This window comes from Spermophilus citellus, assembly GCF_964194105.1.
Source record: "Spermophilus citellus genome assembly, chromosome: 18".
Lineage (NCBI taxonomy): Eukaryota > Metazoa > Chordata > Mammalia > Rodentia > Sciuridae > Spermophilus > Spermophilus citellus.
Genome location: NC_138200.1, coordinates 12,655,421 through 12,669,089, shown reverse-complemented (window position 1 = coordinate 12,669,089; position 13,669 = coordinate 12,655,421). Strand labels below are relative to the sequence as shown.

General features: G+C 54.3%; 1 protein-coding gene across 1 annotated transcript; it reads left to right on the top strand.

The window, feature by feature from the left end:
- Positions 1–3,912: 3,912 nt before the first annotated feature.
- LOC308637389 (cell adhesion molecule CEACAM1-like) lies at positions 3,913–13,669 on the top strand (the record flags this gene model as incomplete). Its single annotated transcript, XM_081273693.1, has 8 exons — positions 3,913–3,976; positions 8,821–9,099; positions 10,451–10,717; positions 11,356–11,476; positions 12,406–12,458; positions 12,784–12,815; positions 13,306–13,347; positions 13,604–13,669. 8 exons carry the CDS (start codon positions 3,913–3,915, stop codon positions 13,667–13,669), a joined length of 924 nt encoding a protein of 307 aa, XP_081129819.1.

Below are 13,669 nucleotides of genomic sequence, written 5' to 3'. Positions count from 1 at the left end.
GTCCAGTCTGGAATGTTCCACAGCAGCCCTGCTGACACCTATTTACAAAAAGCCCAGGTGACACAGCCTTTAGGGACACAGGCTCACAGACATTTCCCCCAGTGGCCACACGGGCAGAGGCATCAGGGTCCTGAGTGTCCAGCCACTGAGTCTGACATTCCCCCTCCAAATGACCTAGGCTCTGGCGTTGGTTCTGGGTCACCAGTCCAGGTGCACAAACCTCCTACGTGAGGCTCTTCCCTGGGTCCCAGGTGCCTGTCCCAGGAGCTCCCTCTAGAGCAAATCTGCAGCTCCACCCAGGACCAGGACTGGGACAGTAAGGCTCACCTAGGCTCAGGGAAGAGCGTGCACGCCCTCTAGTGGACACTTCCTGCCAGGTGCAAACACAGGCCCCGTAGAGGGCAGGTGAGGGCTGACCTTAGGCAAAGGGCACCCTCAAAGGATGAAACTGAAGATGCAATGGGAGGGAGCGGTGGTGGGGGAGGGGTGGTGAGGGATGGGAAGAAGCAGGGGGAGGGGAGGCACTGGGCAGGTTGGGAAGGGCGCAGAGCAGGGCTCCCCTCTCCTCTCCACTGACACTGGGGCTGGTCATCCTGTGGGGCTGTGTGCTGTGGAGTGTTGAGCACCATCTGGGATTCTTTTACTAAGTCCAGGGGGACCCCGTCCCCCAGCTGTGACAATCAGCAGTGTCTACACCAACCTCCAGTAACAACTCGGCATTTGAAATCCTCCCCCTTTTGGCAGAAGAACTGAGTGTAAGAGGGCAGAGACTGATGTTTGTCACTACCAATCACTTGAAGTCCCTGGAGAAGACGTGTCAAGGTATGACCACACGGCTGCCTGAACCTCCGCAGCACTGAGGGCTTCCCGGGTCTGTAGCCACACATGAGTGACACCTGCTGGGTCCATGACATCACGGACGTGGGGAGCTCTGTGCACACTGGGAAGAGGAAGCCTGTGATCGGATCCTCAGCAGTACTTCCAACAAGCAGGATGCGGGAGAATGAATCCTTCCTTGAAAAGACATTCAAATATGAAAAATGAATTTATTTTTGATAACCCTAAAAGTATTTACCTTAGAAGACTGAACTTGTTTTTGTAAACGAGTGTGGACTCATATGCTTTTGTCAAAATTACTTATAAACAAAGAAATGACAGAATAGAAGAAAATATTTGCAGATATATTTCGTGATATGGATTTCATATCTAGATTATATAACAAATGGGTATAAATCTGCAACCAAAGAATAACCTAACTTTAGAATATGCCAAGGACCCTTGCACAGTCCTGGGCATCTGTAATCCCAGGTGTCTAAGACACGAGATTCACAAGTTTGATGCCAGCCTGGGCAACTGTCCCAAAACAAAAATAAATAAATACATGTAAAGGCTGGGGGTGTAGCTCAGAGGTACAGCGCCCCTCAGATCAATCCCCAGGGGTGAAAGAGAAGAGGGAGGGCAAAGGGCTTGGAAGGCCTGTCTCCAGAGATATTCCAGTGGCCAATAAGCACATGACAAGATGCTCAGTGTCATTAGTCACTAAGGAAGCAAATCAAAATCACAATGACACCTCACCCCACACCTTCCTGCATTCCCCAGGGACTCTGAAGAGCTGCAGTCACAGTGAAGAGCACTTGGGCACTTCCTGCCAGAGCCAGGCAGAAGCCCATCTACCCAGCACTCCCACGGCTGGGCACGTGCCCACAGGATGGGAAACAGGGACTCCAATAGCTCCCCCAGGCTAAGGCTCGCCACACCATTCTTCACAACAGGCAGGTGTGGAAACAACCCCGTGTCCATCAACAGAGGAATACATAAAAAACGTGGCTTACAAATATGTTGGATTATTGTTTGGCCATAAAAAATAAAGTTCTGATGCACATTACAACCTAGGTCAACCTGAAAACATGATTAAACAAGAAGCAAATGGTATCTGGTTGTATAATTTCATTTATATGAAGTATCTAGCATAGGCAAATTCATAGAGACAGAAAATAGATTCAAGGTTATCCAAGGCTAGAGAGTCCTGAGATGTGATAGCTTAATGGTCAGAGTTTTAGTGCAGGTGATGAAAAAAATCCTGGAAATAGTAGTAGTCGTTGTATATTTGAATGGAATCATGGCATGTATTTGCACATTTACAAGGGTTAATATAGCACATTTTTGTTATAAGTATTGCACAATAAAATGTTTTTAAGAAAGATGTATAAAATACACCCACTCTGCTTAGATAGTGTGTGTGTGTGTGTGTGTGTGTGTGAGAGAGAGAGAGAGAGAGAGAGAGAGAGAGAGAGAGAGAGGTGAGGGGACTAGGGATTGGCCCCAGGGGCACTCTATCACCAATATACATTTCATTTTTTATTTTGAGACAAGGTCTCACTAAGTTGCCCAGGATGGCCTCAAACTAGCAATCTTCCTGTCTCAGCCTCCTGAACAGCTGGGATGAGAGGCTGTGTCATGTGTCTGGCCAGAGAATCTTTATAATATTCACACGATGCTCCAATAGGCCCTTTGAGACGAAGATCCAAGGATTTAAAGACAAGAAACAAGCAGCCAACTGCAGACCCAGCTCACAAAGCTAGTACTTCCACCATAAAGCCTCAAGCGACACTTCCTGAGGTCCTTCCTTTGAACCCTCAGGCACAGATGGCCCCTCCTGAGGCTGCCCATCCCCTGGGTGCACAGTTCTCCTACTCTGGAGCAGGAGACCCCAGGACAGCTCCCGTTCTCTCACTTCACTGGACAGAATCAGGAGACCTGGAGACCCTGAGTAAGCAGGACCCATTCTGCAGCCTGTAAGTCAAAACCACCTGTGCCCAGGGTCAGGGCCAGCCTTCATCATTTGGACACTGGGCCCCATCCCTGCTACAGACCCTGACACTGGCCACAGTTCTCCTCATGAACACCAGGGGGCGACATGAGATGCACAGTCAACACTTGGCAAATTGATTCTGAGGCTTGGACTAGGCTTTGTCTCGGGAGGTGGAATTGTGGCCTGATTTCCATCCCCAATAGACTGCAGGGTGTCTCCCACCTTCACTCCTTACTGGGTCTGTGAGGACCCTGCACAGCCAGGGGGCTCTGAGAAGGCCCTGCCTCCTGGCATCACCCATGGAAAAAAGTCAGGGTGACCACAGGAGAATCACCAGGTAGAGGACAGAGGCCACCCAAGGAAGGCATGGGCAGGCCTGAGCCACAGCTGCACCAAACAATGGAGAGGGAGGGTTTCCCTAAAATCTCTCCCTGGACCAAGGAGCCCATGGTCACCTACCTCCACTACCACAGTCCTCCCCTCCCAGGACACAAAGGGTGTGAAGTCCTGAGATAGCCACTCAGAGGCCAAGCTGGAGACACCAGGACAGAGAGCAGGTCCCCTCACCAGCCATCACTCAGTGGCCCCCTTTCTAAACCCTAGACCTGTTTCTGTCCCTTCCTACTGGAAGGAAAGCCACCTTCCTAGAGCATTTGAGAACATGGGGAAGATGTGTGGCTAACCTGGGATTCCCTGTCATAACGGAAATATGCCCAGGGGTGAGGGGACCCCAGGGGCTCCCTGGGTGGTGCTGAGAGCCCTGAGGCCAGGACACAGCTGAGGCCAGTGCTGGGTGAGCCACTTCTCTCAGGGGACAGCGTCCCCACCTGCCTTGCTCCTCGGGGTGTGGCATGCAGTAGTGAAACCCAACAGGGAAAGCAGAAGGGACAGGAGGCAGGACTGAGAGGGAGGGGACAGAGAGGTTCCTCAACAGAGACCCCGCCCCCAGCCCATGTGACCCAGGAAAGTGCTCCTGCCCTGGGAGGAGGCAGAGCTCAGAGAGGAGCAGGGCAGCAGGGCTGACTGGCCTGGACCTCGGCTTCCCAGCGGGTCTGCAGTGAAGCTCCTTCCACAGAGGGGACAGAGCAGCAGCGGGGACCATGCAGCCCCCCTCAGCCTGTCCCTGCAGAGGGGGCATCCCCTGGCAGGGGATTCTGCTGGCAGGTAAGAGGGGACAGTTCCCTGAAAGAGGGTGCAGGAGCTGGTGCCACCCCTGGGGAGAACATGACCCTCACAGGGGACACAGGGCTTCATTGGGAACCCAATGGGAACAGAGCACAGACAGAAGCTCACCAACAGGAAACTCTCAGTGACCAGAAAATGTTGAAGGTAGACGGAAAGCTCAGGGGTTCTCTTTTCCAAGTTAATCACCAGGGGCCTTTATATTTTGACTATCAATGTTGGCATCTCTGTAAGGGCAACTCTCCAAATAGAAAGGGCAACAGAGGGCTGGGGCTGCAGCTCAGTAGTAGAGCACCTGCCTCGCACATGTGAGGCACTGGGTTTGGTCCTCAGACCCACATAAAAATAAGTAAAGATTTTGTGTCCATCAATAACTAGAAACAATGTTTTAAAAATAGAAAGACCAGTGAACATTGTCTGCAGCCACCAGCCTCAGACATTAGCACAGACACCTGGACGCTCAGGGTGGGGACCCTGCTTCACTCATCCACAGGAGGCTGAGCCTGGTCCAGGCCCTGGGCTACAACAAGGGTCAGACTAGTCTCTGCCTCCTGGAGCTTCCTCTCTAGAGGGCAGGAAGCCAGGCCAGAGGGAGATCTGCAGGTGAGGACTGTGCTGTGTAGATCTAGGAGGGCAGAGAGCAGGGGAATGTCCACAGGGAAGACCTGGGGTCTGTAAGGAGGTGGTCAGGGGAGGCGGGTGCCCAGGTGCCCTGGGTGTGGGCAGGGATCTGAGGGCACTGAGGGGCCAGCCTTGCAGACACCTGGGGAAAGGTGTTCCTAAGACAGGATGACAGGTACAGGGGGTTCTGAAGGAATGTAGATCAATCTGCTGACCTTGACTCAGGGACTCATACACCACACACCCCAAGGCTGAGGAATGAGGACTCCTGCTGAGGACCTGGCCCCATCTTTCCACCCAATACAAAGGGCCCAGTATTGATGGATTTCTGTCTCTTCCCTCCTAGTCTCACTGTTAACCTTCTGGAACCCGCACCCCAATGCCCAGCTCACTATTGAACCAGTGCCTTTCGATGCTGCTGAAGGGACAGACGTTCTTCTCCTTGTCCACAATGCATCACAGAATACCATAGGCTACAACTGGTTCAAAGGAAAAACAGCAGAAGACAGCCATGAAATTATATCATACTCGATACTCACACAGAAAATTAACACAGGCCCTGCATTCAGTGGTCGAGAGACCTTATACACCAATGCGTCCCTGCTGTTCATGAGTGTGACAAAGGAGGACACAGGATTCTATACCCTACGAATATTATATAATGATCTCAGGCCTGAATTAGCAACTGGAGAGTTCCGTGTACATGGTGAGTGATACCCCAGGCCCTCCGCGTGTTGGAGGGGTTAATTCCACGGCACACTGAGACCTCCTCCTGTGAGTTACGTCCCCACAGTGGAGTTGGAGCATTTAGTGCAGGACACACAGAGTGCAGACACACTTCACAAGACCTGAGTCCTCTGCCTGAATCCACTGGCAGAGAGCAGGGTGGACTGGTGGGAGACTCGGCCCAGGCAGAGCAGTCTCAGCCCAGCCCCTGTGTCCTTCCAGGGAGCATGGCCCTGAGAAAGACCCTGCAGGACTGAGTCAGGCCTGGCCTGAGGGCCCTGGAGTCCTCACAGAGAAGGTCAGCCCAGGAAGCTCCTGCTCCAGACCTCTGTCCAGGCTCCTGACTCCAGGTGACCCTGAGGACGTGTGGCCAGGGTTGGAGTTTGGCTTCCTGTTGAGGGCCGCTGGGGAGCAAGGATTTACTGGCCACCTGATCTGGTGGCTCCTGGAGGTGGTCAGGAGCCAGGGCACAGTCCAAGGAGCCACATCTGGGCAGGGGCACTTGGGCATCTCCTTCTCCCAGGACTAGGTGTGGTGAGCAGAGGGACAGGTTCCTCAGGCCAATCAGGTGCCCTGATGGACCTCTATGGAGCTCCACAGGAAGGTCCATGTCCCCAAGGGGAGGAACAGAGGAAAGAGATGCTCCTGGAGCTCCTGGTCCTCCCGGGACCAGCCCAGGGCACTCTCACTGGGAGGCAGATCAGAGTAGGGGCTTGTTCATTTGGGGGCAGCTCCTCCAAACCAAGGTCTGTGAGGATTTCAAGATTAATTCATAGACAACATGGTGAACCAGACACCACTTCCCAGGTATCCAATAAAGGGAAACTGAGGAACGGGGAACACAGTTCCTGAATCAGGTCACACAGACCATGGGTGGCAGGTCAGTGGTGCATGGCACTCTGCAGCCAGAGCCCCGTGCTCTGCATGCTGAGGGCCTATTAGGCATCTGTGCACCAGAGACCAGACATTGACTCAGGTCACTGGCAGCCTGGAGGGGACAGTGTGGTCTGGGAGTGAAAGCAAATGGAGGATAATCAACTTTTACTCCGGAACCAAATCACCTGCCTCAACAGAATGTCTAGGCCTCCCCTTCACAGAGCTGGTCCACACACTCCCTTGCTGGACTTGAAGCCACATGTGTCCTGGTGTATTGGGTGTCACTCCTTCTGAAGCATAAAGGACAGGACTTTTCTTTCTCACTCCCCAATGGAAACTGCAACCAGCACAGAGCCCAGGGTGTGGCCAACTCTCAATGGTTTTGTGATAAGGGGGAAGGGATCATGAATGAATGACCCTGAACTTCTTCAGATCCTGGAACCCGCATGTGCAATCCCAGGGGATACTGCCACCTGCTCCCTGTCCCTCCTGGAGGCTCAGGCTCTTGCTCCATCCCAACAACCACCTCTCCTGAGGCCACCCAGGAGCCACATCACAGGATGCCCGTTGGGTAGCCAGGCTGGGGAGGTCTTCAGGGTGGCCCTGGGTCAGTTCTGAGGCAGCCATGAGGCTCTTGGACCTGGGGCTTTAAGTCACTGTAGCCCCACGGCTCCCTGCCATGGCGATTCTGGCTGTCTTGCTCCTGCCTGTCCATCCTCTCCCTCCTTCTCATTCAGGCAGGACTGGCCCTGCCCTGCACAATGAGCCATGCCCTTCCCTCCTGCACTAATGGCCATTGTCCTGTCCACTTCCTGCTAACACCTGGGGCCAGGCCCCCTGATGGGCAGTAGTAAAGGGCACAGAAACAGTCGAGGCAGGTGCCCCTGTCAGGCTGCATCAGGGGCAATGTCCTCCACTGTGAAGGAGGCACCACTGTGTCCCATCCAGGGCTCTTTCCTTCCATGACAATGACATGTGAAATAGGGCAGGACACAGGCCTGCACATCTCCTCCATCTACTCTCTGCACTGACTCAGCGAGGGGGGCAGAGGCAGGACAGGGCGGCAAGCCCCTAGGTCCCAGGCTCCTTACACCCAGATGACTGGTGGCTCCATCCTGGTCCCTAAGTGGGGCTCAGGCTCCTCCAGTGACTCCCAGGACCTTCCCCAAGGGGGCGCTGGACTGAACGGTGCTGTCTCAGGGGCTAACTGTCTATTCCATATGTGCCTGTGTCCCCATGAGGTCACCATCACCACAAGGGAGGTCTGTCCCCACATGGTGTGATGCTCCAGCCACGGTCACTTACATTAGGCTCTAGGCCCTGATTTGGATCGATTTGATGATCTCACTGCACTTCCTGGGGTGAAAAGAAAAGGAAGAAGGCATTCCACAGGCCTGTGTCAGGTGCTTCCCCACTTTGCTGAGTCTCCATAGCAATTGGGAACATAGACTTCTAGATTGATTAACATGATCAATAATACTTCTCTGAGTTTGGTGTTGGGCCTCATTTTACATAACAGAGACCCTCAGATGTCCCCTCTGACCAATTCAGTCCTCCATCAGAACCCACAGGTCTCTCTCTACTCAGGAGGCTGCTAAGGTTTCAAACTGACTTTACCATCTGCCTTGGGCCATAATGTGACCCCTCAGGACTTCAGAGCTCAGTCTAAGACACTGTGCTCCTTAGAGAAATATTTCTTTCATAAAGGAGTCTTAGATCCTGGGTATTAAACACTATTTTCCCATATGGGAAAACTTTAACATCCCCCATTTCTACCACAGTTCTGCCACACACAAGCCCACGAGGGATGTATTTTCAGCAAGGTCCTTGTCCCCTCTTCATCCTCTTAGTGCTGATGTGTTTGGAACCATCCACTGGTCTCTCAGGACAATTCCACATGCCTTACCGGCTCTCTGCAGGGGGAGAGGGATATAAAGACCAAGGACAGGAACATGATTCTGCTCTAAACCTTGTCTGTCCCTCTCACCCTAGAGCATTCTTTGGACTCATGCTTTGCCTTTCAGGTGCCACTGGCTCCTGTCCATCACCAGGAAACACCTGAGCAGAACTGTCCCCCTTGTGGCCCCAGCCTGACCACCAAACTGAATGCCAAGCTTTCCCCTGGTATCCTGGTTTCTGTTCACACACCCAATTCTCAGATGAGGCTGTGGGGTTTTCTTGGGGTTTAGGCACAATGGGGTGTCCCATCATGACCCACCTCTAGGATGGCCTTGAGAACCAAAGGCTCAGAGGACACACATGTGGGCCGAGCCCTGGAGTCTGTGCAGCTGGAGGGACTCTGTGTCTCAAGGCCAGCCAGGGCCAGCAAGGACCAGCAGAGACACGGGGTTTCTAACTCCCAGTCCTGGGTATCTCCAGGACCAAACTCTGCAAATAAGTGCACCTGTGAGAAACTCTGTGCTTCTCCCAGACACAGCGCAGGGGGCCCCACGACCTCTGAACCCTCATATCCTCCTGCATCTGCCCAGGATACCCACTCTGCCTGGTTCTTCAGGACTCAGGTTGGTGGGAGGTGAGAGGCCAGCCCAGGTGGAAAGACACCTTTTGGGGGATCACAGGGCAATCCTCTGTTGTCTGCACAGAGAAATTACCCAAACCCGACATCACAATCAACAACTCCCAACCCATGGAGGGTGAGGACTCTCTAGCATTAACCTGTGAACCTGAGATTAATTATGCGACCTACCTGTGGAAGATAAACAGTCAGATGATCCCAGATGGTGACAGGCTGAAGCTGTCCAACAACAACAGGACTCTCATTTTATTCAGTGTCACAAGGAATGACACAGGACCCTATGAGTGTGAAATCCAGAACCCAGTGAGTGCCAGCCGCAGTGACCCACTCACCCTGAATATTTCCTGTGAGTAACTTCTATTCCTCCATTACCCTGGCTGTGAACTCAAACACACAGGGCCAGAGGCTGGGCCACTTAGTCCCTCTCTGGTCCAAGTACACAGACCCTCTCTCCTGGGCACCTGGACTGGCTGTGTCATTTACCCCAGGCACATCCAGGCAGGCCCAGCCTTGGGCCATGAATAGGAGAGGAGGGCTTGTGGTTCCCTGGGGAGGCCTGGGGTCACCCCCTGGGACAGAGAAGCAGGGGAATGTCACAGACTAATTTCAGTGAACAAAGGGGTTTGGTTGAGACTTTCTGTGAGTGTGTATGTTGCTGGGATTTGAACCCAGGGCCTCATGCATGCTGGGCATGTGCTATACCACTGTACTCCCAAGCCTAGTTGTGACATTTAAAAAAAACAAGGTTGTGACATGGATCAGTAGTTATATTGTGGCCTTCTACAGTCTAGGAACTTCCCTTTCCCGGTGGCTTTATTCTATTTGTCCAGATGGCCCGGATGCCCCCATCATAAACCCCCAGACTCACATGTCCATTCAGGGACAGATCTCAACCTCTCCTGCCACGCAGACTCTAACCCGCCTGCTCAGTTCTCTTGGTCTTTCAAGGGAGGCCCCTGGAATCCACACAAGAGCTCTCAGTCCCCAACCTCTCTACAAATAATAGCGGATCCTATGTGTGTGTCGCCCATAACTCTGTCACTAACCTCAATAGGACCACAACCAAGAACATTACCATCTCTGGTAAGTGGACCCGGGAGCACAGTATCAAGTGCTGGGTGGAGCCTTGATTTTTCTGGAAACAATGTGGAAGAAGTTACTTCCTCGCCTGGCACAAGCAAATCCTGTCCTTGCCTGAGCCTCCCGCTCCATCCCAGAGACTCTCCTCTTGCTTCTGACTTCTCATGACCAATCTAGGATCCATGTGGAATGTGGGGAGGGGCTTTTCGCAGACCCAGGAAGTCCTAGGTAGTGGAAGGAGCTTCCCAGATAAGGGGAGGGACCTTGAAGTCAAGTCACTTCTTTCCATCACTAACTTGTCCCTTTCTGTCACCTCTCTGCTTTCTTTTACCTCCTCCGTGAGCATCCAGGAACCTGCATGGCTTTGCAATACATTCATCCTCTTTTTCCCCAAATGACAGGAGGAAAGCCCCCTCAGATGGGGGACGAGCAGCTCTGATCCTGTCCTGCTCCGACTCCATCTGGGGTGGTAGGGGTGGGTGGGTGGGAAAGAGCTCATCCTCTGGACCCCTCACCCACATCCTGATGGCCCTGAGAAAAGGCAGATGTCTCTGAGGACAGAGAGGGTCCCAGGCCTCAGGCCCACTCTCAGTCAGCCTCCTGATGCTCTTCCACAGGGCTTGTGGCCCAGCCCTCCCTCAGAGCCACCAACACAGAACCACACTCTGTGGCCATGACCTGCCTCTCAGGTGACCCTGGAATCTTCATCACGTGGATCCTCAATAGCCAGACTCTGCAGCTCACAGACAGGATGCAGCTGTCCCCGGACCACAGGACCCTCAGCATAGACCCCGTCAGACAGGAGGATGCCGGGGAGTATCAGTGTGAGGCCTCCAACCCCGCCAGTTCCACCAGGAGTGACCGCTACAGACTGGCTGTGATCTGTGAGTGGCCCCCGTCCCACCCAGTGCTTCCCTCACATATTTCACCGTCAAGGGCCATCATATGGCACCAGCCATGAGCATGGGGTAGATGCTAGAGCTTGGAGAGAATGTGGTTGACTACCCAGAAATTAGGTGCCTTGATGCCACCTTGGTTCTGATCTGACCCGAGGCTAGGCCTGGGCTAGACAGTCTGTGAGGGCTGCCCACTGACACTGTCCTGAGATGGGAAGGAAGAAAAGAGGAAGAGGGGGTGGGGTGGGGCTCAGTGGTAGAGCACTTGCCCGGCCTGTGTGAGAACCTGGGTTCAATTCTCAGCATCAAACACACAAATGAATAAAATAAAGGTCCTTCAACATCTAAAAATATATTAAAATGAAAGAGAAGAGGAAGAGACCTTAACAGGAGCATGAGCAGGATGTGGTCCAGCTCCATGTGGAGAGGGTCAGGCTAGAGCAGATGCAGGTTTCAAAACCAAACGTGAAGAAATCGCCAGAAGCAGAGTCAGGAGGACATGGTGACGACATGACAAACTGCACTGGGACCTCGGTGCCATTTCCTTCCACCCTGTGTGGCCCCCTGCAGGGCCCAGCTGGTTCCCCTGAAGACCTGACCTTCAGCCCCTTTCTCTTCTCTTTCAGCAGAAGAGGGGACCCCATGCCTCCCTGTGGAGGCCGTCGCTGGCATCGTGACTGGGGTCCTGGTCGGGGTGGCTCTGGTGGCTGCTCTGGGGTGTTTCCTGCTCCACACAAGAACTGGAAGGTACCCAGGCTTCCCCCACCTGATCCCACCCAGGTGACCCCAGGCCTGAGGGAAGGAGACCCGTCCTCAGACTCTGGCCTGACTCCGACCTCCCCACTTCCCAGGGACCCTCCCCTCTTACCCAGTCGCCCCCCGTCCCTCACCAGCTGCTGGCCCTGGGATGATTGCTCAACAGCTGCCTCCTCCGCACATTGATCACCAGGACCTGTCCCCACAGCACTGGTGTCCCTCCCTAGACTAGTGTTCAACACGGCACCTCCTGCAGTATTTGCACCACACCAAGAGAGGGCTGAAGCTATGTGTATGAGGGGTCCTGTCCCAGGTCACTCAGGGCAAGGGCTGGGGCCTGGAGAGGAAGGAGGGTCCACTCTGCACACCTCCTGTGTGACCCAAGGCCCCTGATGTGTGAGGTGGGATCCCAGGGCCCAGCCAGATAGTGTGTCCTGGAAAGTTCTTTGCCTCCTGGTCACGTGGGTGGAGAGCACTAAAGGCCACTGTCACATTACCTCATCTCCTGGCCTGAGCAGAGGGTCCTCCACAGCAGGATCACCAATGGGGGTCGGGGACTTTCAAGATGCACGTGGTTCCCAGATGTCTTGCCTACGTGGTGACCCTGCTTGTCCCCAGGGCTCTGGACCCTTTTACTCAGTCAAACCCTCCTGCTCTAATTCTTCCTCAATCCTCAGTCCCTTTTCTGGGTCCCTCAGCCAATGATCTCCTGGGTCTGCACCTGGGAGGGTCATTCACCTTGGCCCAGGGCAGCAGTGTCTTCTTAAGGCCTTTCCTCTGCTCCCCTCCCCTGGGCCCCCTGGGACACAGACCTGATGGGGAGAGGAAGGTTTCACACCCTCCTTGGAAATGGGGTGCCCTCCTCATCCTCTATCTGACCCCAGTCCATGACCCTCATGAATAAGCCTGACCTTTCCTAGGGCCAGTGTCCAGCATGGCCTCAGAGACCAGTGCACCCCAGTATCAAGACCCGGTAAGTGCCCCCTCAGCCTGAGGGTGGCTGGGAGCCCCTAGGCCTGCCCCACAGTGTCCACCCTTGCCCACAACCACACGTCCAGGGTTGAATGTTTACACTGGGGATTCAAGGATCCCTATCATCAAACACAACAGGGGACCCACCTGGCCAAGCCAGCCCAGACTCCTCAGGTTCCTTGGCTCCTTGGGCCACTGCAAGGGCTACAGGGTCTCTCCCAGGACATGCTGTCTCCCTGACACTCTGAAAGTTGAGGACCCCTAACCCCTCCTGCAGGAGGAGCCCAGGCCTCTTCATGTCTGCTAACTCTTGTCTCTGTCCCCAGGCCAAGGTCCCTCTGACAGCTCCACCTCCCTGGTGAGTCCCCCAGCTATCTCTACACAGGGGACTAGCTCTGCAGGCTCAGGGGCACTGTCAACCCCCACACAGCACAGACACCCCCACTCATGCTGGACCAGGACAAGGTTAGCCTGGCCCTGGCCAGAGACTTGGCCACTCTCAGGGACAGGACGACCATCGCTCTGTCCTCAGTCCACCCTACTTCCTGCCATCTCGGGGGAGTCCTGGTGCAGAATGGGTGCAGGGAGCTTCTATCGGTGGCCCTGGGTTAATGATGGGGGCCACAGTCTGGCCAGAAACTGGAGCGTCTGTCCTGAAGTGGAGGCTGGTGCTCAGGACCCAGAGCTGGTAACTCCTGAGAAGAAAGGGCTAAACAGACACAGGGAGTAAGCTCTGGCCTGTCAGAGACCAGAACCTTCCAGGCACCACCCAGCACCTGCTCCCTGGAGTCTCAGCCTTGATGACCCTCCCTTTGCTGACCCTGATTTCCAATCTCCCTTCTTGCCAGGCCCCACTCCCTGGCCACGGAGCTGCTGTCCCCATCTACCAGGTGAGTGTGGGTGATGACCCTTGCCCACAGTCCAGGGTGTACCCAAGAGATGCCCCTCCCCACACCTTCCTGATCTTGCCAGGAAACAGCAGCCAAAATGGGATCAGGGGGTGGTGAGCAGGGGATGGGGGGGCCTGGGAACAGGAGCCTCTGAGCCCAGACAGACACAGGGACAGAGCAGTCCCAGGTGGGCCAGGGCCTAGGAGTTCACGGTCTCCTGGTTCAGAAGGGTCAGAGCCTCTTTGTTCTTTTTCAGGAATTACTAAACCCTGACCTGGACACCTACTGCCGGGCCGACCACAAGGCTGATGTGGATTCTTAG